General features: G+C 40.6%; 1 protein-coding gene across 1 annotated transcript; it reads left to right on the plus strand.

The window, feature by feature from the left end:
* The first annotated feature begins 2 nt into the window (after window positions 1-2).
* On the plus strand, window positions 3-25351 carry LOC127632215 (smoothelin-like protein 2). The gene is made up of 10 exons (XM_052110824.1): window positions 3-135; window positions 284-924; window positions 17213-17294; window positions 17754-18011; window positions 18104-18166; window positions 18308-18374; window positions 22694-22837; window positions 22966-23089; window positions 24315-24466; window positions 25203-25351. The coding sequence occupies exons 2-10, from the start codon at window positions 436-438 to the stop codon at window positions 25327-25329; spliced, it is 1506 nt and encodes a 501-aa protein (XP_051966784.1). The 5' UTR covers window positions 3-135; window positions 284-435; the 3' UTR covers window positions 25330-25351.
* The last annotated feature ends 98 nt before the right edge of the window (window positions 25352-25449 follow it).

The raw sequence follows: 25449 nt of genomic DNA on the forward strand, positions 1-25449 counted from the left end.
AGGCTGCAGGAGTTGTAGGAGGTTAACGTGACTATGAGAGCTGTACTTTAAAACAGCACGGCGGGCTGAGCTTTCACACTCATTCACACAACAGGGAAATAACGCAGGACTCCTGCTGAAACTCAAAGCATACAGGTATGAAAACATTCCCACACTAACACTGTTACAGAAAAGAAGAAAGGCAATTATGTTGGTTAAGTTTTAAAAGGTTTTAAAGGAAGTTGTTTGTTATTAATTGAGTGAGCCAGTGGAGCTTGTCACTAACTAAGCTTTGCTTCAACAGGTCTTTATGGTTAATCCCTGAGGATTTCTATGGATTTGGGACTTTAAACAATTTCCAAGAGATACAATACAGGGATAACAACAGATATATTGATTAGCAGTTGCACACTAGGTAAGGGAACATAGGGAGGAAGGTACCTGTACTCTGCAGAGATGGACGCAGGCCCATTGGCATCAGTACCCGAGGGCTCTCCGGAAGGGGAGACAGTATGTGCTGCTTTGGCCCGCTACGAAACCACATTGCGGGATGCCGTACGTGAAATCCACGTGGACGTCAGTGCTTTCAAGCTTGGCATCGAGCGGAGACTAGAAGAGACCATTCATATGAGCGGACCTCTGGGCCGAGCCGTGGCCCAACTGCAGCAGGAGAACCGGCAGCTCAGGGGCCAGTTAGAGGCCTTGACCCGACAAGTGGAGTTGCTGAAGGGGTCGGTGTGTGATAGGAGCGCCCTTCACTCTGGAGGTCCAGAACCACCGAAGACCAACAGCAGCAGTACAGGGCACCAGTCACCCCCTTCACTAAGCAGCGCACCGGCCCCTAGTGGGGCAGCTTTGACAGGTTCAGCCAGTGGCTCAGCCTCCAGCCCCAACACCACACGCTTCTCCAGCAGAGCAACCTTCTCCGTCACTAGCAAAACTAACGTGAGTAGATAAGTTTAGGGATGTGTGTGGAGGATGTTTATGTGGTTTATGAGGACAATTTTTTAGGTTACAAACTAGTAATTACAAGGGTATTATGCTATAGATGTGGTTTATGAGGACATTTCTAGTGTCCCCATAACTTAAATAGCTTAAAAAACATATTAAACAATGTTTTATTGAAAATGTAAAAATGCTGAAAGTTTTTTGTGAGGGTTAGGTTTAGGGGTTGTGTTAGATTTAGGGGATATAATCTATAGTTTGTACAGTATAAATCATTATGTCTATGGAAAGTCCTCATAATGATAGGGAGGCCAACGTGTGTGTGTGTGTGTGTAGAGAGAGAGAGATGGTGGTAGCAGAAGTGGTAGCATGCTGTTGTTACCTTGAAAAGTTATTTTGACTTAATATAACCCTTAAAGGAATAGTTCACCAATTTAACTGCAACTGTATTAAAAAAAAAAAATTCTCCTTTTGTGTTCTGTATTTGTGAGAAAGTAATATGGGTTGAAACAACATGAGGAAGAGTACATTAAGACAGACTTTTTATTTTTGTGTGAGCTTATTCTTAAAAATGGCTGATGATAATAAATACTTTTATTGGCGTAACCTAATATAGTCAGGTTGATTTGGTTATATTAATTATTTTTTAATTGAATAAAACCAATGCATTTAGATGTTCCGTATGAAGCACATTTTGTTTTAGGTTACCTGACAAAAACATGTTTTACAGAGCAGAAGGTGAAGTATGACCTGGAGTGAGGTCATTTTGTGCTTCCAGGAACAGTATGATGTGAGGAGTGTGAAAGGAATTTTATGTTTGAAAACTAAATATTTAGACATGTAGTGGAGTCCAGAGCTGGAGCACATATGCAGACTAACTGAATGATTTTGAACATAAAGGCAGAATATGTCTGAGGCTTTTTGCTCACACATTTAATTTGACAAATGTGTAACGACATTTAGAAAGTGAAAAATATCACCGGTACTTCTATTCATTTGCTTCCTAACTGTTCTAGTTTTGTTCTGAACTGCCCATAAATAGGATTCACATTTGTTTCTCAACAAGCTTAATAAAAACAAATCACCTTAAAATGTCCTAAAAACCCAGATGTTTCTTTTATATTTGTTTTGATAGAAATCAATGAGCCGATTTGAGCAAACATAATTCATTTACAGCACAATTTTTTTTGATAACTATTTCAGAGTTTATAGTTCTCATATTTATACTATAAATTCTGCCAGTTAGGTGATATTTTAGGACATATCGTATTGTGTTCACATGGTGTCATTTCTTAATGTCATGACCAATAATGGCTTTATTCAGTAATCGGATTGGGCTACAGCTCTATTTTGTTTGAGATAGTCTCAAGTAGTTCAATCAGTCAGTTTTAAGGCTTTAACAGCTGCTGCCTGTTGCAGAGACACTAAAACATCTGCAGAGACACTGAAACATCACGGTGTCATTACTTATTACTGCATGTCTGTTCTTAAATTGTCACTAAAGCTGCCTTATGAAGCACAAAAATACTTTAATTTGCATTCCATGCAAATTAAACCAGCTTTTTAAATAAGGTCTTTGTAAAGGGATTAATGGAAAGGAGGAGGCGAGAACCGGCTTGACAATATAAATAATATTTAAATTGTAAACTGAACCAAAAAGACAAACACACACACACACACACACACACACACACACACATGTTGTGTTTCCATGTTTTATGGGGACTTTCCATAGACATAATGGTTTTTATACTGTACAAACTTTATATTCTATCCCCTAAACCTAACCCTACCCCTAAACCTAACCCTCACAGAAAACTTTCTGCATTTTTACATTTTCAAAAAACATAATTTAGTATGATTTATAAGCTGTTTTCCTCATGGGGACCGACAAAATGTCCCCACAAGGTCAAAAATTTCAGGTTTTACTATCCTTATGGGGACATTTGGTCCCCACAAAGTGATAAATACACGCTCACACACACACACACACACACACACACACACACACACACATATGTTTCGGACAGCTGTACGTAAAACGCTCTCTCTCTGTCGCACTGCTGTCTTTGGTCTTCCCTCTCCAGGGCTCTTTAGCCTGATTAGGGGCCAGGTGTGCGGAATCACGACCCGGCCCCGCCCTCCGCCCTGCCACAGTCTTATTTGGTAAAAAAACAAAAACTCCTTAAGGTAGCAATTGCAGGTTTCGATTTTTTAAGTTTAAGTAAAGAAATATTCCGGTTCAATACAAGTTAAGCAGCATTTGACAACATTTGAGGTGTAATGTTGATTACCACAAAAATAAAGTTTGATCGTCGCTTCTTTTTTTCTTTTTTTTTTTTTCAAGCAAAAACCGAGATTACAGAGAGGCACTTACCAATGAAAGTGAATGGGGTAAATTTTTGTAAGGGTTAAAGAAAAAATTGTGAAGCTTTTAAAAGCATTTGGGCAAATGTGGGCTTTAAAGTTGTTAAAATTATAGTTTTTATTGTTGTTTTAGGGTTAAAGGGTTTACTGAGTTAAGTTGTAAAATTGGATATAACTTTGCATAAAGGTTAGTAAGCAATTTTATCATTCTTAAATCATGTTAACATGCATATTGTGAGTATTGTTTTGAAACAGTATTTTAACAATTACACCTTACAGATTGGCCCCATTCACTTCTTTTGCCTTTCTAACCCAGCTTTTTGCTTTTTTAAAGAAAAGGAGAAAAAATCTAAATATATTTTGGTGGTAATCAGCAAATGCTGTTAATTGAGCTTAATTTATATTTAACCCATAATGTTTCTAAAGTAAGTTTATTTTATTTGAGCATCCCGACTAGCTCGATAAAGCAACATTGGCTCAAATAATGGTGTGTGTGTTTGGGACGGGACCATGTCTCTCTAATGGCAGACTGGGAATGTTTAGGAAACCTGTTTGAAAACATTATTTTTGTAGTTCTGTTGGGAAGTGTTAGTGACATAGAAATGACACGTTTCAACTTTTAATCATCATCATTTTAGTTGCTGGGAGAGCAGCTGATTTTGGCTGTGAGTGAGAGTCAGTGGAAATTGTTATCTTCTCTGCCACATCACACCTGCCAACCACATAATGAGACAGCTGCATTCTGGGCTTGTAAAACACTCTGACTGTTGTGGCAGGTCTGTAGAGCACTCCTTCTGCTTTGCGTAGCAGCCTGAAGGAAAGAGCTAGAAAGTGTGTGAGTGACAGATAAAGTGAAGGGGTGAAAATAAGACAGACTCCACGTGGGGATGTGTGCTAGCCTGTCTTCACGAGGCTATGCTATGAGCACCTGCAGAAATCATGAGTATCAGTCTTAATCTCATGCCTTTACTTCTAATCCTTGTCTGTCTGATTCTGTCAGAGACCTGTTGTACTTTCTGTTCCCAGGAAATAACAGTTTATCCTGCACTCAATCTCAGACTGCCGCCACTGTATCTGTGCTGGATTTTTTTCTTGTCTCTTAAGCAAACTATCATTCTGATCACACGAAACGCTGTCTTCAATCCTCTTTTTTTTTTTCACACATTTTTACTAAGCAGATAGCTATTGGATCACGAAAGTGTAAATACCCTCCGTGACACATTCAAGATGGACATGCATTGTAATAAAAAAAACACACATACAGGGCATGACTCAGCCAAATGCAATTTGTTCAGGCCACATACGTAAACTTCGCTCTTCTCTTTCATCTAGCAAATTCCCAAAATGACACAAATTAAATTGAACATTCCCATTGTGATGTTAGACAGCTAGATATCCTCATTACAAATATTGAAATCTATAGTCTCCTACTATCAGTCATTGAAGACTGATCATGTCGAGAATTCAGCAACAGAAGCTGATTTCAGGGTACATGAACTTTCGAAAGCAACATATCGATTTTCCATGTGATCATGTGATCATTAAGCAGTTTTAGCCACCTCCTGTTTTTAGTTTAAACATTAAGTGCAGCAATTTCTCTGACAGACATTATTGTCATCACAGAAATTAACTCTGTTGTATTTGCATATAACTTGATATGCTTATATTACCCTTTATCGCTCTCTCTCCCCTCTCTATCTTTCTCTCTCAGTCAATCTACACTCAGCCTCTCTCACTACAGTTCGTAGTCTTTTCGTTTTTCTGAGTTCGTCTCAAACTGCAGTCCCCTTAGCCCTGTTATCCTAGTTTTCCATATTGTGGTGGGAGCATCTTGTGTTCCTCTCCCCTTTCCGAGTTCAGGAGGAGAGATCAGCAGAATGCCTTTGCTCTGTGTCCTCTCTGTGACGTCTCTGCAGAGGAGTCCTGCACTGCTGTTGCCAATTACCGCAGCATTTCTGTGGTTTCAATGGGCCATTGTGTCAACATTCTGCCTCATTTTAAGTACATTGAGTGAGTCAGGATATAAATAATTCCCAAGACACCCTCCTCCTTCCTTTGTCCTCTGGGATTTACTGTAGATGTAATACCAACGTAAGGCCCCTATGGAGTCTCAAACTCGGCTTACAGCTTTGATAACTTATTGGTGATGTGGATAAATTGTTTGAGGGTCAATGGGTTATCTTCCATCCTAATGTGCCTCAAATTAGTGCTGTAAATGTCACACACTTCGACTCCCACTGGTGTGTATTTGGCTACAGCTCTCCAGGGCATGTTAGGGAGAGAGTGGATATTGAGTTGGGAGAAAGATAAGATTTTTACAGCTGTTATCTATGGAAACTTTGTTAGAGCATGCTCAAAACCTCAAAGAAAGATACAGACACACACAGGCGCCCACAGAGACACAAGTACACTAACACTATGTCACTTGATTTTGAGTGATAGTGAAAGTATTTTTTGAAGAACATCACAGCCTGTAATCTACCTCCCATGACATTTTTGTATACACTATGCATTTGTATCTAAGGCCTTTTGTCCTTTATTAGCACTTGCCAAATGGCAGATTTTAAATTGGATTTGGTGAGTAAATAAAATGTTGTTCACTAGTGGCTGCCTGGTGACTTTATAAGAAATGAATAGCAACATAATAAAGGTTTAAATCATTGAAAGAATGAGTAAAATCCTGGCTGATGTAAAGATATACATGATTTAAATTGAACCAAAAGAAAACTATCACAAAGTCTTCAGACAACCTTTAATATCAAAAGAAGTTTTGAATGCCTAATAATTAATTTTTCTACAGAATGAATTGTTGGAGAACATATGTGGAATATTCCTCACATTAAGCCACCAACACTTAAATATGAAGGGAAAATCCATGATATGTCTAAATATTTTTGGTGACAGGTGCACTTTTACCCAGAAACATAGCTAATCTTGTATATGATGCTGTGAGGGACACAATGAACTGCATTGCTTGTGATTTATAAGGAAAGAAAAACAGCCAAATAATTCTATTGTCACAAGGACAGAAATGTATATTTACAAAATACACTTTTATGGTCAGTAAGAAATATTTATGACAATTTCTCTTTCCACTGGCAGGTTAGACAAAAAACTACTTTTGGACCCTGCATATAAATAACCCATAGTGCCATTCTTCACCAGATGACCATAATAGCTCTAAAAATCTCACATTTGGCTCTGACTGGCACCATGTGTGAAAAACAGCCTATTAACTTTGGCTTGCCTGACCCCAGAATGCCAGTACATCTATTTTTCCTTCTGCATATCCATCTAATATTGACAAGCTGTTTTTAAAACCGTGCACTTTGGTTACATGAAGCTCATTCAAATGTCTTTTGATCTGCCTGGCTCTTCTTTAAATTCAGTTTTGATGTTGTGAGTTTTCTGGATTTGTATAGTTTGCCAGGTAGCAAAGCAGGCCTCAAAAGGCTTAAAGGCTGAGCATTTGTTTACAAAGATTAATTTAAGCATCTCCATTTGCCGGAGGTGCTGTACTCCTAGGCTTTTATTTATGTGACCAAAGCAGTGCTGTTAGTGTGTTTGTTTGCATGTGTTTGTGTGAGATATGTTGAACATTTCTAGCCTAGCACTGACCCAAGGCCAACGCTCTCACAAGTGAATAGATCATTTAATCTCCTTGTATCGCCCTGCCTGGACCTCCGTGTCCAGCACGGATTCCTGGCAGAGAAGGAGTAGAACAAAAAACCTTTGCACATCTATTAATACAGTAGAGTGCAGAACAGAGAGACTGAGAGTGAAAGGGAGGGTGAGAAAGAGAGCAAAAGAAGGACAGTGGGAGGGAACGTGAGAGGGAGGGTGGAAAAGAGAGAATGGATTGTGGATGGGGGGCTCGAGAAGGCATACAGCCGCTCCCATGCTGCCCCTGGCTCTCCAATTACTTCCAGACAATGCCATGTATTTTCATCTCCGTGGTTACAGGTTAATAATTCTTTGTTTATGGGATGACCTCACTGCCCTTCAGGACTCCTAAAAGGACTGAGAATGTATAGAGAGGTCAGACGAGGAAGCCCCGCTTCAGTTATGTGAACTGTCTAGTGCAGTCCTTGGGGTATTGAGTGCAAAGCATTGCCCTGTCCACTATGCATGGAGTCATATTACCATTTGTGTTTGCCCATGTGTTTGTCACTGGAGCTGTTGATATTTCATCTGGTGGCGAGAACATCTAAACCAGGCTAAGCTCTTAAATATCGGTAACTGCTGTGTAGTTCTGGAACAGTCAACCCCACAATCCCTGTTCTCTCTTGGGCCTGAGGTGGTATTGACCGCTGCTCAGGTCTGTGCTCTCCTTATCCAGGTAGGGCGGTAGATACAGTGTGTCCCTCTAGGGGACATCTCATCACTCATGCTACAGCAAATCATGTTGAAGTGGACTCACTGCATGGTCACGTAGTTGTAGTCTAAAGAGGATTCTCAAGATTCTAGAATCAGTGCAGTAGGACATAAACATATATTCAAGTTCAGTCTATGTTTTTTTACATTTAAATAGAATACATTTTTTATAACATTATACTAATTATAAAGACGAAAACAATTACAAATCTATTGATTACAGATAAGTATGCTCAGACAGAATGTGCAGATATTTTTTGCATTTTCTCTGTTGATTTTTGGACAAATTCTGGTGACAAAAATTATGCATAATTAATTTAAATATAGTAAAATGTATTAAATGGAGGGGAGAGATACTACACTCTTATTAGTAGCTGAAAATATAATTAAAGAGCCAAAATACATAAAGCACACATTGTTTGTTTATAGAAGGAACTTGTAGATTGGCCTGCAGATGAGAAATGTATAGTATAATATAGTTGTTATGCAGTGGGAAGTCAGGAGAAGGTAGACGGGAGGTGAGGATCCAGATGCGGCTTTATTCTCAAGTAAATAATAACAATACAACACAGGAACACAATAAAAGGTCCACAATGGGAAAAAGGAAACTAAAACATCCACAAGGACAAGGAAACCTCGAACGAACAAGAGGATGACAGGAGCAGCGAATATGAACAAACATCAACATGGTGAATACAGGTGAGAACAATGAAAGTGATGAGGGCAGGGGATTATGGGAAGTGTAGTTCTATGAGAGGTGACAGGTGAAACACTGAGCAGACAACGGGGAATCGTGACATAACCCCCCCTCAAAGGAGCGGATTCCAAACAAAAAACAAAATCGTTCAAGGAGTGAAGGGGGGGCTAGCTCAAGGGGCAAACAGACAGTCCAAGGGGGGCACAAGGGGCAAACAGACAGTCCAAGGGGCACAAAGGGGCAAGCAGACAGTCCACAGGGGCACAAGGGGCAGACAGGCAGTCCACAGGGGCACAGAGGGCAGGTAGGCAGTCCAAGGAGGGCCACAGGGAGCCGACAGGGAGTCCAAGGGGGCACAGAGGGCAAGAAGGCAGTCTGAGGGGCCACAGGGGGCAGACGGGAAGTCCAAGGGGGCACAGAGGGCAAGAAGGCAGTCCAAGGGGCAGGGACAGGTTCAGGAGGCCTGGGAGGCGGCCACAGGACAGGGACAGGTCTAGGAGGCCTGGGAGGTGGCCACAGGACAGGGACAGGTCCAGGGGGCCTGGGAGGTGGCCACAGGACAGAGGCCGGTTCGAGGCGTAGGAGGCTCGGGAGGCGGAGCCGTGAAAGGCTCAGGAGGCGGAGCCGTAGGAGGCTCGGGGGCCGGAGCCCTGGAAGGCTCAGGAGGCGGAGCCCTGGGTGGCTCGTGGGGCTCGAGAGGTGGAGCCCTGGGTGGCTTGAGAGGTGGAGCCCTGGGTGGCTCGAGAGGTGGAGCCCTGGGTGCCTTGAGAGGCGGAGCCCTGGGTGGCTCAAGAGACTTGAGAGGCGGAACCCTGGGAGGCTTGAAAGGAGGAGCCCTGGAAGGCTTGGGAGGCTCAAGAGGCGGAGCCCTGGAAGGCTCGAGAGGCGGAGCCCTGGAAGGCTCGGGAGGCTCAAGAGGCGGAACCCTGGAAGGCTCGAGAGGAGCCCTGGGAGGCTCGAGAGATTTGAGAGGCAGAGGCCTGGAAGGCTCGAGAGGCTTGAGAGGCAGAGCCCTGGAAGACTTGGGAGGAGGAGCCCTGGAAGACACGAGAGACTTGAGAGGCGGAGCCCTGGGAGGCTCAAGAGGCGGAGCTCTGAAAGGCTCAAGAAACTTGAGAGGTGGAGCCCTGGGAGGCTCCAGAGACTTGAGAGGCGGAGCCCTGGGAGGCTTGAGAGGCGGAGCCCTGGAAGACTCGAGTGACTTGAGGGGTGGAGCCCTGGAAGGCTCGGGAGGAGGAGCCCTGGAAGACTCGAGAGACTTGAGAGACGGAGCCCTGGGAGGCTCGGGAGGAGGAGCCCTGGAAGACGCGAGAGACTTGGGAGGCGGAGCCCTGGGAGGCTCGTGGGCTCTGGCTTGCAGACCGGGGCAGGCGTGGGCTCTGGCTCGCAGACCGAGGCAGGCGTAGGGCGGGAGGCGGAAGCCCGTCTTCTCTTCCTCCTCCGGGCCGACGAAGTTGGCCGCGCTGGCTCATGGAAAGCAACTGGCATGGGAGTGAGCTTGCTGACAGGTGGAGCTGGTGTGACAGGAAACGCCATGGACGACTGGAGGGTCACCACAGGGGGAGGAGAGGTTGGGTCCCCCTCAGCAACGCCCACGGTGAACGGTGAGCCACAGACCAGTAACGTTGCCTCCATGAAGTCGCAGAGCTTCCAGTAGCGCGTTGCCGGTGGCAACCTCTCCTTCAGCCAGTCACTCAGGTTGTTCCGGAAGAAGACCACAAGGGAGGAGTCAGGGAAGTCTGAAACGTTCGCCAGAACAAGGAAGTCGTGGATGTGGTCTTCTACCGGTCGGTCCCCTTGCTTCAGGCAGAGCAGTTGGTAATCGCCTGTTGTACCGCTGGATCCATTGTGTGGTCGATCGTTCTGTTATGCAGTGGGAAGTCAGGAGAAGGTAGACGGGAGGTGAGGATCCAGATGCGGCTTTATTCTCAAGTAAATAATATCAATACAACACAGGAACAAAATAAAAGGTCCACAATGGGAAAAAGGAAACTAAAACATCCACAAGGACAAGGAAACTTCGAACGAACAAGAGGATGACAGGAGCAGCGAATATGAACAAACATCAGCATTCAACATGCAGGTGAGAACAATGAAAGTGATGAGGGCAGGGGATTATGGGAAGTGTAGTTCTATGAGAGGTTACAGGAGAAACACTGAGCAGACAATGGGGAATCGTGACAATAGTCTTAGAGATAAGGTATACACCATAACAAATGGTTTGTCACATAACCTAAAATTGTGCTTCATGTGGTAGCATCTCAAATCTGTTTTCATTCAAAAATCTAAAAACTAGTTTTATTCATACTTTTAATATGAGAGAATCAACCTAAATGTGCAATTGATTGCAAGAATGTTTCCAGAAGTAAAAATTCCATTCATTTTCTTCATAGGGGAATTTATTTTTACAGATAACTTATAAACCTTTAAATACAGACCTACCATGAGCTCTGAGGTTGTGTATGGTAAATGCTTCTGCTGAAGCCATCAGGTTGTATTATTTAAACTTAAAAAAAAACTTGTTTAATAGCAGAATTCCTGGTGAAGAACTACACTACCCATGAATCCTTAAGAAAAAGATCCACCAATCAGAGAATTGTGAACAAACTGTGACAAACAAGCCTAGCAGCGACCAGCCTCTTCCTTGATGCAAATGACACAATCGAGTTTGTCTCCCTTTACTCTCAAACTACTTCAATATTTGTATATATACAGTCAACTTAAAATAAAAAAAATTAGATACTTCCATCACTTTAATTCATTCGAACCATTTAAAATGCTTTATTTATTGTAGTTCATTCCCTCATTAAAGACGTTAGTACAAAGTCTTGTACCTTTTGTCATTTTGTCAAATTGTCAAACTCTCTCTGCTTCAAATCAACATTTATAATGTTGTGATTCACCTCAGAGCTGGTTGGTTTGTTCATGGCTTTTGGAAGAGTCATTCCAATGGGAAACATTGAATGAGAAAAACACTTCCACAACCAAGATGGCTGAAAAGGGCTGTTGGTTATATTCACAAATTTAAGGCTGAGGCCCAACCCCCATATGCTCAGTGAATGTATAGACACTATAGTTAGGCCTCTCTCGCCATAGGTCCCAGGACAATGTTTCAGGTTGATACCCCCCACCCCGCTGACCACATCCCTGGCCAGATGAGGGAGAGATACCTCCTTAGTTTAACAACTGCACATTTGGATTTTTTTACAGTGTATATTTGTGAATTTGTTCATACTATGTGGGAGTTGTTACAATGAACACCCAACTCCCTGAGAGATTAGGAGGAATCCTTGTTGTCAGATCCACCCACAGCAAAGTGTTCAAGACTCCCTCTGCTTCTCTCATACAGGTTTTCTTTCCCTTCCTTCTTTTGCTAGAGACAAATTATAGGCTTTGTGGAGCTTTGAAAAACAGGTGTTTGGGTCTCTTTCTCCATGCACACATTAGAAATTTCAGAGTAAGACCCTCACAGACCCCTGTTTTAAGAGCCTTCCATCCCTGTCTGTCTCTGCTGCAACTTTATGGGCCCTAGCACCCTGTGACTTTCCAACCAAACAACAGAAAAAACAAGCCGCAAATTATTGTTGGTTAAATTTTTCTCTTCAGTTGCAACATGATTCATGTGCTTTTCATAGATGTATGCCTTAAAGAGATAGTTCACACAAAAAATTATAATTCTCTCATCATCTACTCTCATGTAGTTCCAAGCCTGTCTGACTTATTTCTTCTTCAGTGGAACACTAAAGAAGATGTTCGGCAGAAAGTTAGGCTTTGTCATCATTTACTTTCATTGGACAGAAAAAGATACAGTGAAAGTGAATGGTGACTCAAGCTGTCAGGCCTTAACGTTCTGTTTAACATCTTCTTTTGTGCGCTTATGTGTTTGGAACAACATGACTGATAGAAAATTATGACCGAATTTCTGTTCTTGGGTGAACTATACCTTTAAGCAGCATCCACTCTCTTGGCTTTGACTGATCATGAACTCCGCCTGCCCCAAAAGTGAGCTCAGCTATATGTGCAATGGAAAAATATAAATAGCACTATCAGCATGACTTATTAATACCGGAGAGGGGCTTGTAGAGCTGGCTATCTGTAGGATTTTGAGTGACAGGGGCTGGACTTCTGAGCCTTCTGAAGCCTCTAGAGTTCTCCCACAAACATGCCCTCCATTGTTGTTGACGTTCCATTCCATTCCCCCGCCACCCAACCTTCCAAGAATCTCATTGTCATCGAGAGGCAAGAATATCCCCCAGATATGTTTAAAATCAGACCCACACACATAGTGCTTCATCAAAACTGTCATTCATCTCTTTCTCTAACTGAACAACAACAGCTCTCTGTTTCTGTCTTGCAGAAACAATGCTTGAGACGCCACAATCTGTGCTGCATTTTTGTTGTGCTCTTATATCACTCATCATCAAGATCACTCAGAGATTACAGTACTGCTCAGAAAGCTTTGTTTTTAGACCACAGCATTGCTCAGGCAGACAGCCAGCAAACTGGGGAATTTCTTATTTTGCTGTGGGACATTTAGACTTGCATGAAAGTTTTACTTTGAGGACAGTCCATTGTCTTATTCAGTACTGCAAGTCAGATAACTGAAAGCAAGTCAGGTAACTTAACTGGCATTTTGTAAACAGGTTTTAGTATAATCTGAAATCTGTAGATACTGTAATTACTTTTAGGTCAAAAAGTAGATTACATTTTAAATTCTGATAATATGATTATTTACTTATTTTAAATGTATTACTTCTATAGTAAAGTTAATAATTTCTTGGTTTACACATATTTCTAAATAATAATGTTTATGTAGAATACATTTAAATCATGAATTATGTACATCAGTTTGCATTTTTGTGACTGCTGAAGGGTTTAGATATTATAATATAGACATTATTTTGAATTTGTAGAGCAAAAAACAAACTTTTTTATGCGATAGGGCTACACGATATGGAGGAAAAATGCGATATGCGAGAAATTGTTGGAAATTGTGATATACGACACGATAATCATATGATGGCGTCATAGGAGCTTGTGCAACATTGCAATCCCCACCAGCCAAAGGACCATCTATCCCAGAGATCACAAACATATGGTAGTTGTCTTTTGTTCCAATTTGCATATAGACTGCATATAATATGTACAGTTTTACCATTAGCTATGTAGCAGATATTAAAATTAATCTTCAGTTATTAGAATTTTTTGTAAAAAGCACATGAATATAAAGTTAATTTCACCATATTGTGGAATATCCTAAAAGAGTCTGTGTTGCAAAATATTAAATTGTATTTTTACACTGTAATTCATATTTGTTTTCATTTCAGTATTATTTTATTACATTTGGGAATTTTATTTAGAAAAATGATTTTCAGAAGCGCTTGCTGTAGCCTTCAGCTTTGGTTTAACGGGCTTGTTGTCAGTCCAGGCTGAACTTGATACTGAGATGAATAATTTCACAGGATTAAAACCCATCCTATGATGTCTCCACATAGACCACAGTGGCCAATAAACAAGACAATTTTTTATAGTTTTTATGGTGTCTGGTCTCATTATAATCATCACACAACACCTAATGAAAGCACAGGGCAGCATCGGTTATAGCTACAAATGCACAAATGTATATGTTCAATTGCGATATTTCGATAAATTTGATATGTTGTGCCCTAGTGTGAAACATTTTTTAGAATGTAACTGAAAAATAAAGTAATTAGTAATGTGATTGCTTTTTGATAAAGCAATCAGTAGAGTAATTTACCCAATACTTTTAGTAACACTGGGGTGCAAGTACAGCTTCTTTCTACTTGAAAGATGAAAGACCAAATTTCCAGAATGGTTGGTCAAGATTACAATCAATTAACGTATTTCAATTCGGCAATAAAACCTAATAACACTGGTGACATTAATTGTGCTATTTTTTTCAGGCTGCTCAAGCTAATTTGCATTCACATTCCCAAGTAAACTGACAAGCGATGTCTCTATCAAACTGACTCTTTTAACTGTTAGACATGACTTCCATTTCTACAGCCACCATATTCAGTGTTACAATTTCTCCCATTCATATGTATACGAGCGACCCATCTCATCCTAAACTGTCTCTTATAGTAACAACATGCAGAGGCATTTGATTTATGTAGGCATATTGTTGATGCAGAACAAAACAAATAGACTGAAGACTCCTCCAGGCCTTTTCTATTCTTCTCACATATATGACAGTGCTTACAGTGCCTCTGAAGGGGCTGTCTATTTTGTCTAGGCTGGAAGACAACACTGCTCTCCACAGCACAGTCATTGTCTTTGACTGTCCTCAGCTATGAAGGGACAGCACATACAGGGGACAAGTGACACTCCCTGAGGACAAAGGGATGCAATGCCCCCTATTTTTCTCTCTCTCTCTCTCTCTCTCTCTCTCTCGTGTAGTTGTAGGACTCAGATTCAAAGGCCTTTCCACATTTTCTACCTCACCTCTTATTTCCTCCGCTTGTTTTATTGCTTCTCTCTATTAATGCGATGACGCACTCTCTGGGATTGGGAATGTGTTGTTCCTGGAGGAGAAAAAGTGGAACTGACATGCATACGTGTGCAGTTTAGTAAATGTGATACGGGTGTGGTTGGATTTCCCCTACTTCTCTTAATTTAGCCCCAGGACCAAGCAGTATGTGACCTCTCTACCCTGAACTAATGCATTTTGGAAGGAATTTCAGTTGCAAACCTTAAAAAGTTGGTTGCAGGCTATCAAGTGGGTTACAGAAATTCAGTCTGTGCAAGAACACTTTGAAAGGCACTTCTTGATGTTTGCAATAGTGGAGGTTCACTGTGAGTGCACATTCTAGTGGGTTCACGAGTCTGCAGATATTCCGGAGGGAGGCTGATGCGTTATTTAGTCCAGAAACAAAAGTTTGGACTGCTGCATCTTCAACATTGGACTGAGCTGAGTTCAGCCAGCAAATCAGTGTATACATTTTATGGATGGGGAGAATTTTGTCTCCCACTGTTTCATTCTCTCAGTGGGACAAGCAGCTGCTCACAGCAAACCTCCCTCCAAACGCACACCCCTCATGCATTTTTGTGATGTGACGTCACCTGGCCTCTTCCCCACCATTTACTCTTTGAATCTCACTTACAAGAAGCTATTTCTCTTTAAAAGCACAAACAACTTGTTATAGGAAGCTGTTTGCCCAATTGTGTGCCTAATTTTAATCCCTTGTGTGTTTTGAATTTAAAGAACACATGCGTGCACATGTGAAAGTAAACACTTCATTATCGCCTATGCATGAAAGCACATTTTGTTGTGAGACTTGGTGTCTGTATATGTTTGTGCATGGGTGTAAGTGTATTAGCATGTGTTAATGCAAGTGAATGTCAAATCACTTCACAAAATGGCTTTTTAAAGGTAGATAAGTTATTGATGACACCATGCAAGTGTCTTGAAAAGTGTCCAGCCATTGTTTTAGTTTGCTTCACAACTAGTTAGCTACTCCTAGAAAATATGCTTTTGTAATGGTTTGCTCGGTGCAGCTACATTTTTATAGGCAGAGGCCAAACATCTGGATCTGCATAACTATTTGCTGGTTGATGTCTGTTGAAAATTAAGCAAGTTTGACCGTCATGTGTCAGTGTGTAAATTACACTATTACACTATGCACCAGTAGTGTCAATATGGCCTATTTCTGCAAGGTTGTGTATTTGGGTTAGACAGAAGAGTGCATATGAGTGAGGAAGAGTGGCTTAGATTTAAATAGACCAGCAAAGCAGCCAAATCTTTACTGATGATCTATAGCAGCCCTGATCCAGAGCCATCATTTATTTATAAAGGAGACTGGCAACATTCTTCTTCTTTAAGCATTAGACCCATTGTGATTCTCATAGTGAACCCATCAATCAGATTGCGTCAGAATTCTTTGATTAGATTACATCGTTTATTTTCTTTAGCCAAATGTACCATCCTGAAGAACATATGTGGAGCCATTCTGGAATGCCAGACTCTTTCATCTTTCTGATTGCGGTTTATTAGATAATCGCATCAGTTGTCTCATGATCCTTAACCTGTTAGGTTGCTTATCCAGAACAGGATTCCAGTTAAGCTTAACAATGAAGAGTTGTGACTTCATTGGGCCTCTTTATATAGATGGTTCTTTTTAGTGGCATTAAGTAATGATAATGGGTACATTTGTGCCAAACAGTGCCTATTTGAGTACACTTAAAGGAATAGTTCACCCCCAAAAAATAAAATTCTGTCATGATTTATTCACCCTTATGTCCTTCTAATCCCATATGATTTTATTTCTTATGCGGAAACACAAAAGGAAATGTTTTACGGTCCATCTTTTCAATACAATGACTGTGGAAAAACTATTGGCTGTAGAAAACACTTTAAAGCTTAAAAAGGACCTAGAAGTATCATAAAAGTAGTCCATGTGACTTGTGTGTCATATTCCAAGTCTTCTGAAGACATACATTAGGTATTGTGAGAAACTGCCCAAAATTAAAGTAATTTTTCAGTGGAAATCTTGACTTCGATTGCACGTTACTGAGTGCTATGGAGACAGCCAGAGAAAAAGTAGCATCTGCAGATAAATATCACCAAGAGCAAAACAGGAGTAAACAAAGTCTGGGAAACATTTATTAGGCAAAAGAGCAAACCCCCTGTTGAAAACACCAGCATTGCCTGCCCACCAGCAGTTGTTGTATTTGATTAACCAGCACCAAAACCAAACCAGCATCATCCGGAAAAACAAGCCTGGAAATTCATGCTGGTCTAAGCTTGATTTTCAGCACGGACCACTCCATAATTGGTATTGGTTTGAGTATTCTAAGCAAATCAGTGAATGCTGTCTTTTTCTCTCACAGAGCATTGAGCGAGAAGAGCCCATTGAAGTGGATCCAGCACCAATTGTCCAAGGGTTAGAGAACGGACACTTGTCTTCAGCAGGTATTACCCATTATCCCATTTGAATACCACTTACAAGCTGTGTCCCAAATATTGCATTATAAACTGTGCACTTGCACTCTACACTATGCACTTGGCCATCTAATGTGTGACTTTTTAAGTGTAGGATCGTCTCAAATGAAACTCTAATGTTTTTTTTTTTTAACTACATGGAATCATTCGCTGTTTCTCAGCTGATAGAAGTGATATTTTAAATGTATCCGAAGTGTTGCCACTAGCTATGGCACTTATTTCACAAATAACATAAAAATGTACACAGCGTAGGGGGATGTAAAGCATTAAACTCAAATTTGCTAGTGCTCACTCCACTATTTTGGTATAGCAGTGTATGGCATGAAATAGTGCAGAAGTCTTTAAATTTGGACACAGCTATAGAATTTTACAATTTTATTTGTAACATGCTGACCCACAAACAACATCAATCTCCCTCTGTCCAATCAGAAATCTCCACTGTGCATTTGAGGGGAAACTCACCACCTAATGGTGTGTCACTGGAGCACTCATCCCCAGTATCTATGGCAATGCCACACTTGCCCATCACAGCAACCACCAAAGTAGCTGAATCTTCAGTTATGAAGAGTCCTGAGTCACCTGTTAGCCCGATGCAAGCCATGTCCTTAATCATAACAGATTCACTGTCAAACAGTCAGCCAGTCACCAATGACAACCAGTCACAACTTGAGTCTCCTGTTGATGCAGGTATGTGAATTGAGGCCATCACACTTCCACAAAATAAGGCTGTAGATGCACTAATTATCTCCTAAATTTGTGTTTTGATCTTGTGGTTACAGTATCGTCTGTGAAAACATGGGCTCCAACTCCTACAAGGACTATGGGTTCTCCACGGCTTAATGGTAGGACAAATTCTACCATTCAAACACTTGTTTACTATGTGACTCATTTATTCATTATATTCTTTTATTGCAATGTCAGTCTAAATGGTTGTTTCTCATTGTTTCTGTTTTACTTTGTGTTGTCTGGTGTGTTATACAAAGAGAAAGCATCTTCTGCACCAGCCAAGTCAGTGGCCTACTCCGGGATTTATTCAAACAATATAGACAGGTGGGTCACGTGTGAATATGCTTTAATGCAAATCAGGATTGGATTGTGGACCGGGCCAGTGTGTACAGCGCAAGCTGACCACTATCACACCTGGCTGCGATTTGTTGTTGTCTAATGTTAACTTATCAAAACAAACATTGCCTAATTTCTGAGCCAAATCACAATTGTCGCTTAACATAGGATAAAGGGCAGTTCAAATAATATTGTTAAAGGAAAAAAAATTGCTGTTAAAATAAAACACTTACAATAGAATGAATGGGTTCAGTCCATAAACATTAAAATATGCATTGTTTCAAGTATAGCCACAAGATGTAAACATTATACATGTTAACATGATTTTAGTGTGATACAATCGCTTACTAACCTTATCAGTGTAAAATTATATAGAAACTTTCGTTGCCATGAGGCCTCAATGCCGGTAAACCCCATTTATCACACTGAAATCAAGTAGAACAGAGATTTTATCACACCAGAGTCATATTAATATGTATAAAGTTCTTGTGGCTATACTTCCATTGTAAGTGCCTTGCTGTAGCTCCATTTTTAAATAAACAAGTTGAAAATATTTTCTGTGGAAATCGACATTATGCTACAAATGCTGTTGATTGAGCTTAATTCGTATTTAACCAGTATTGAACCAGGAATATTATTTTGACTTGAAACTCTGCAATGCCCCAATTCCGTGGGTCTTAAAAAGGTTTGAAAAAGTCTTAAATCACCCTTCTGAAAATGAAGGCCTTAAAAAGGCCTGTTTATCTGTCAGTAACCATAGAAGAACTTGGCAAACATGCACAGATGTGCCTTTTCTGAATCTCACAGTTTAGATTTGTAGTTTGATTGAGAGGTCGATAGATAAATTGGAGAAATGGGGAAATATTTGTTCCCACTGTCAGAGACAAAGATTTGTATTTAAACCAATTAACTCAGTATCCTGAGAACTTAGAAAAGGAATTAATAATTCTATGGAGGCAAGGCTTAAATCTAGTAGGGTCGGAGATGAATAATAAAATATAATCTGCGTAAAGCAAACGCTTATGCACCACACCTCCCGCCACCAACCCTGGAAAATAATCCTCCTTGTTTATTGTGGTTGCTAATGTTTCCAGGGAAAGACAGAACCATAATGGGGAAAGATGGTAACCCTGTCGGGTACCCCTATCCAGAGTAAAATAATCTTAAATTAATCAATTTGTTTGTGTCTATAAAGTAACTAAATCCATCCAATAAAAGTATTCCTGAACCCGTACATTTCCAAAATCTTACGAAGATACTCCCATTCTACCATATCAAGTGCATTTTCGGTGTCAAGTGAGACAGCAGCAGAGTCTGATCATTCGCAACTGACCACATGATATTGATGAAATACCTAATGTTATCAGAAGGGCTATGGTCCTGAAGAAACCCCACCCGATCTATATGTATAAGAGATGTCATAACTTTACTTAATCGGTTAGCCAAAATTTTTGACAATATTTTAACGTTTAGCTGGATCAGGGAAATTAGACGGTAACTCTTACACTTGCTTGGAAAATCAGCGGCAAAGCCATCTGTCCCCGGAGCCTTGCCTGTAGGCAAGGCCTTAATTACCTCACCAAGCTCCTCCAAGGTTATCTCAGAATCAAGATAATTTTGCTCTGTTGTTAGTTTAGGGAGTTCTAATGGTTCCACAAAGTTTCTAGTATCTTCATCAATAGACGAAGATGTGGAACTATAGTGATCAAGATAGAATTCTTTAAAAGCATTATTAATATCAATGGCTGAGGTAAATATTTCACCAACAGCAGATTTCACTGAGGGAATGGTAAAAAAAAAAAGACTCACTCTGTTTTATATATCTAGCCAGATGTTTCCCTGCCTTGTCCCTGTCCTTGACTGTCTTGTCCTGAATAACCAAAACTCAACCTTCCATGACAAAATATTATTATATCTGTATTTCAATCAGATCAATGAGGCCATTAGGCGACATTTTGCACTTCAGCTCTGCCTCGACACTTTTAATATTCCCTTCCAACTCCATGAGTTCTCGTGCTTTGGATTGTTTGGTGAATGAGGCATACTGTATGATCCGGCTCCTAAAAACCACCTTAAGTGCCTCCAAAATCAAGCCCACAGAGGATACTTAGGACCAGTTGGTCTCCATATAGACATTGATTTCTGCCTTTAGCATTTGTTGGAATTAAGGATTTTGCAAAAGGGATACATTAAAGCAACAACTATATGATTTCATTTTCTCCATATGTGGCAACATCTTTAAACACACCAGTGGGTGATCTGAGACTAAAATGTTTCCAATTGAGCAATCAATAACAGATGAAATGAGGGAATTATATATATATATATATATATATATATATATATATATATATATATATATATATATAATAGAAATCTATTCTAGTATAAATCTTATAGACTGATGAAAAAATGTATAGTTCCTACCTAATGGGTTCAAAAGTCTCCAAATATCTGTAAGACCAACATATTTACACATCCTGTGCAGAATCACTGTTGCTATTTAAGTCTCCTCCCAATATTATATCATAAGGGGTGCCAGTGTAACTGGTCCTCATCGCCCCGCTCCTAACGGGACTCGAACCGACGTCTCCGGCGTGGGAGTTGGGTGCGCTAACAAGGAGGCTAATGGCTACAGCCTCTAGCGTCAGTCGCTAGTGCACCTCTTGAGGTCAGGAGAGTGAGGTTTACACACTGCACAGCTATCTACCAGCTGGCTCCCGTTACACTCACCCCCTTAAACCTCACTCCCATCCGGGTCACGGCACCATTGTAACCGGTCCTCATTGCCACGGTCCAAACGGGACTCAAACCGACGTCTCCGGCGTGGGAGGCGGGTGCGCTAACAAGGAGGTTAAAGGCTACAGCCTCTAGCGTTAGTCGCTAGTGCACCTCTTGAGGTCAGGAGAGTGAGGTTTACACACTGCACAGCTATCTACCAGCTGGCTCCGGTTACACCAGCAGCTTGCAACATCTCCTCAAGATCTATAAAAAAGCCCTGATCATCAACATTAGGTGCATAAATATTAGCCAAAATAAGACTTTGCCCCTGAATTTCAGCTAAAACAGTAATGACTCTTCCTAATTTATCTTTACTCTGTTTCAGACATTTGAATTTTAGATGCTTACTTATCAGCATAATGGCTCCCCCTGCTCTAACTCGAACCAGTACTATAAAAAAAATGCCCACCCCATATCTTCCCAAAATTTTCAGCTTCCTGCTGAGAAACGTGCGTTTCTTGAAGAAACACTACATCATATTGTAACAAGGTTAAAATGGGAAAGGAGGAGGTGGGAACAGGCTGAACAGTCAAAGTAATATTTTAATTTAAACTTTAACAAAAAGACACAAATCATAAATGCACACACGGTAGCTGCATGTGGCTCTTTCTCTCTCAAACTTCCGCATCCTGCTGCACTTATCCCTCTCCTCGGCTGATTAGCCCAATTGAGGGCAGGACTTTCTTGTAGAATTTGCAAAGTCTGGGAAAAAGAAAATGCTGTGGTTTTTCCTAGAAAGCCTAGAAAGATTTTATTGGATGATCTCAGAAATTGTGAGTTGATCGGGGCCTGTCTCCCTCCGTGGTTTGCCAAGCAGAAACCCTGTGAGCTCGCTCGATTTCCAGCTTATTGCCTGCTATGTCGAGCACATTCGGAAAGAGACCGACAATTCAGACATTATTCCACCGACTTCGGTTCTCCATATCCAATTTCTCCCAGACACACTACAAATCCACCTTAGTCACTAACGGATTAGCAGATAATTCCCTCTCCGATGACTCCAGGTAATTCATCCCTTTCTCGACATCACCCACTGTTGTAACCACATCAGTGAACTTCGCCTCCATGGCAGTGATTGATTAACGTATCACAGCAAGATCCTCGAGGTCAGCAACGACCTTCGTCAACATTGTCCCTGTAATAAGGGCTCTGTAAGTTGCTTTGGATACAGGCATCTGCCAAATGCATAAATGTAAATAAGACTTTTCATGAGCTGCCTAGACATTTACATTTAGAGAACATATAAACATATTGTGTTCCCTTCGATTTATCAGTAGTTTGTCTTAAAAGGTCTTAAATTTAGCTTCATAAAACCTGCAGAAACCCTGATCTGGCACATGTTTAAATAGAAAAACAATTAAAAAACAGTAGTTTGAACGGATCCTGGGGGCTGTGTCTCTAGGGACGGGGGACAGAGGCAACCCACCACAAGATGTGTGCCCAGAGGCCTTGCAGAGCCATGATATAATGATATACAGATCTGATCTGTACAGTCTTATAAAGCTGTCTCTATCTATGTGTATCAGGAATGCAGATACGTCAGGAAATGTATCCTTTGGTAAAGGCATTGAACGCAGACGGGAGCTTGTTAGGTCACAAACTCTACCTCGAAACATTGGAGCCCAAGCACGCAGGTCTATTTTTGAGAGGCTGGATTCTGAGAACAACAGGTAATGGAATCTATTGATCTACATTTCTTCTGATCTAGTCTTACAAGTCCGTGCAACTGTTTGAAATTTTCATTCTCTGCTAAGTCATTCTAAATAAGTAATTCTTGCTTTGATCTTGCTTGTTTTAGTCGACCCAAGCCTGTGGATTCCAAACCAAAGCTGAAGCGCTCCCAGAGCTTTGGAGTATCCAGTGCTAGCAGTATCAAGCAGATCCTTCTGGAATGGTGCCGATCCAAGACCATTGGGTACCAGGTTAGACATTCCTTAGATCTTATGATTTGTGTCATGAATCAAGGACTGTAGCAAAAAGTTAAACATGACCAAGAACTTTGTACACAGATCAATCTAACATTACATGGAATATTAGAGTTAAGCTGTATGATGTATATAATTTGCCTGGCTCTGGTGCAGCTTTGCAAACCATTCCATGTGGCTCTAGTTAGCAATAGTAATGTAGTGGTCAAGGCTAATTTATACTCAAGATTGAGCAGTAAATAAACATGAGAATCAGAGGGGCCAGCTGAAAACACGTATGATGATTTAGATTTCCCTCAGTGACAGAAACAGTCTTTTATTTGCCAGCTCAGGATGAGAAATGAGCACCATTTAATGATGAGGTAAAGAGACAGTTCCAGAGTATGAAGACAGAGTCGGGCAACAATAAAACATTCCATCATCTGCGCTGACAACATAACGCATGTCTGCAAATTCTCAAAAAAGTTGTATTATTCACTTCACTTTTATCAAGGCAAACATAATGCAGGAGGAATAATGCCAGTCCATGACAAATGGACTCTTAAATCTTAAATTCAAGTTTAGTTAGTTGGCTTCAGTGGCAGTACTGTCATGTATGAAATTCTGTTTTATATGAATGTAGAATTAAATTGTTTAAAGAAGAAGGTCATGGGTTTCCATTCAAGTTGCTTTTGAAAAAGTGTCTACCAAATTAATAAATATAAAGTCACAAAATAAAAAAAAGTCATTAAAATCATTAAAAATAAATTCTTAAAAAATAAAATAAAATAGAGCTTTGGTATTTTGACAAAACTATTTAAATATGTTTTAAAACATTTTGTAGTTGCGTGTACACTCACATGTTTTCAGTGTGCAAGGAAATAATTTTACTTGATGGTTACCCCAGTTCACATTTTTCAAGTCATTTAAATCTGCAAATTATTATAATTTGTTATTTTCAAAAATGTATGACACCAACATGGACACAAAGATTACGTTTACATGAATGTGAAACAAAACTTAATAAAGATTCATAAAGATTTCTCATTTTTAAAATCTCTGACAACCTTTCAATCAATCTGGGGGTCAACAGTCATTATTTGGTAATTCTGTTCATGCTGCTGAAGGCACAGAAATGAAACTTTCACCTTTAAGGAATAGGCGAAAAATATCAGCATTCTGATAAATATAACCCCCTCTCTCTCTCTCTCTCTCTCTCTCTCTCTCTCTCATCAATCTGCAGAACATCGACATTCAAAACTTCTCATCCAGCTGGAGTGACGGCATGGCATTTTGTGCCCTGGTCCACTCGTTCTTTCCCACAGAGTTTGACTACAACGTCCTGTTCCCTGCTGAGCGTGAACATAACTTTGAGTTGGCATTCAGCACAGCAGAGTAAGTCAGTGAGTGCGTTCACATGCACTTTAATTAAGGCAACTCAATTCAAGCTTTTGACTAAGGCTTTTAGATGTCAACAGAGTTCACAGTGTCTGTCTTGCTGTCATCCCTTTATCAGACACTGTAGCCAATAGCTTTAGGGAGAAAAATGGATATATGAAACACCAGTAAACACTTTTGTAGGATGTTAAAGTAGCACATCAATTATTAAAACTATATTAATAAGAACAGAACGGACAGGTGAGATATGAACTTGATATGACCTGACCAAACAAGCTGAACAGTATGATTCCAAAGCACAGTTCACACAAATCAACCACAGTTGTGCTACACATCATCTCATAGCATGGCACGAAAGATAATGTTTCTTAGTTTCCGATGCAACTGAGTCTAGGTTATCTGAAACCCGCACTTTAAACGAGCAAAGCATGCCAACAAATCCCTGTTCAGCCCAGAGGAACCTCCCCTTCCCCACAACCGTCCACTCTGACAGTCTTGCAGTATGACATCATGCTCCTAAAAACTTATCTGCACCAACTCCCACATCCTCAAATACTCATACCAATTTAAAACTGCATCATGAACTTCATCTGAACATATGTAGCCTAGTTTTATCATATCAGCTAGCTTGTGTGGAACTGTATGAAACAGTCAAAAGGTACGGAGAACAGAAATAGCCATTCACAGCCACCAGTTTAATCAGCTCATCTTTTTCTCTGCCCTCTCTTTATAGGAAGAAAGCTGGCTGTGACAGGCTTATTGAAGTGGAGGACATGATGGTTATGGGCAGAAAGCCAGACCCCATGTGTGTCTTTACATACGTCCAATCTCTATATAACCACTTGCGCAAGTTCGAGTGAGGTCTCTGCACCTTCAGCCACATCTGACAATGCTGCACTGTCCCCTGTTGGACTTAACTGAACTCTGCTATGGTCACAAGGGTTTTTGAGGGTTGCAAAATGTCCACTGAAACTGGTATA

This window comes from Xyrauchen texanus, chromosome 38, assembly GCF_025860055.1.
Source record: "Xyrauchen texanus isolate HMW12.3.18 chromosome 38, RBS_HiC_50CHRs, whole genome shotgun sequence".
Classification (NCBI taxonomy): domain Eukaryota; kingdom Metazoa; phylum Chordata; class Actinopteri; order Cypriniformes; family Catostomidae; genus Xyrauchen; species Xyrauchen texanus.

Excerpts from the sequence above, each read along its gene's own strand:
- LOC127632215 (XM_052110824.1), top strand. The coding sequence starts at position 436 with ATGGACGCAGGCCCATTGGCATCAGTACCCGAGGGCTCTCCGGAAGGG. Across the intron at positions 925-17,212 it reads CCGTCACTAGCAAAACTAAC|AGCATTGAGCGAGAAGAGCC; the intron begins GTGAGTAGATAA and ends TTTCTCTCACAG. Across the intron at positions 22,838-22,965 it reads CTGGATTCTGAGAACAACAG|TCGACCCAAGCCTGTGGATT; the intron begins GTAATGGAATCT and ends TGCTTGTTTTAG.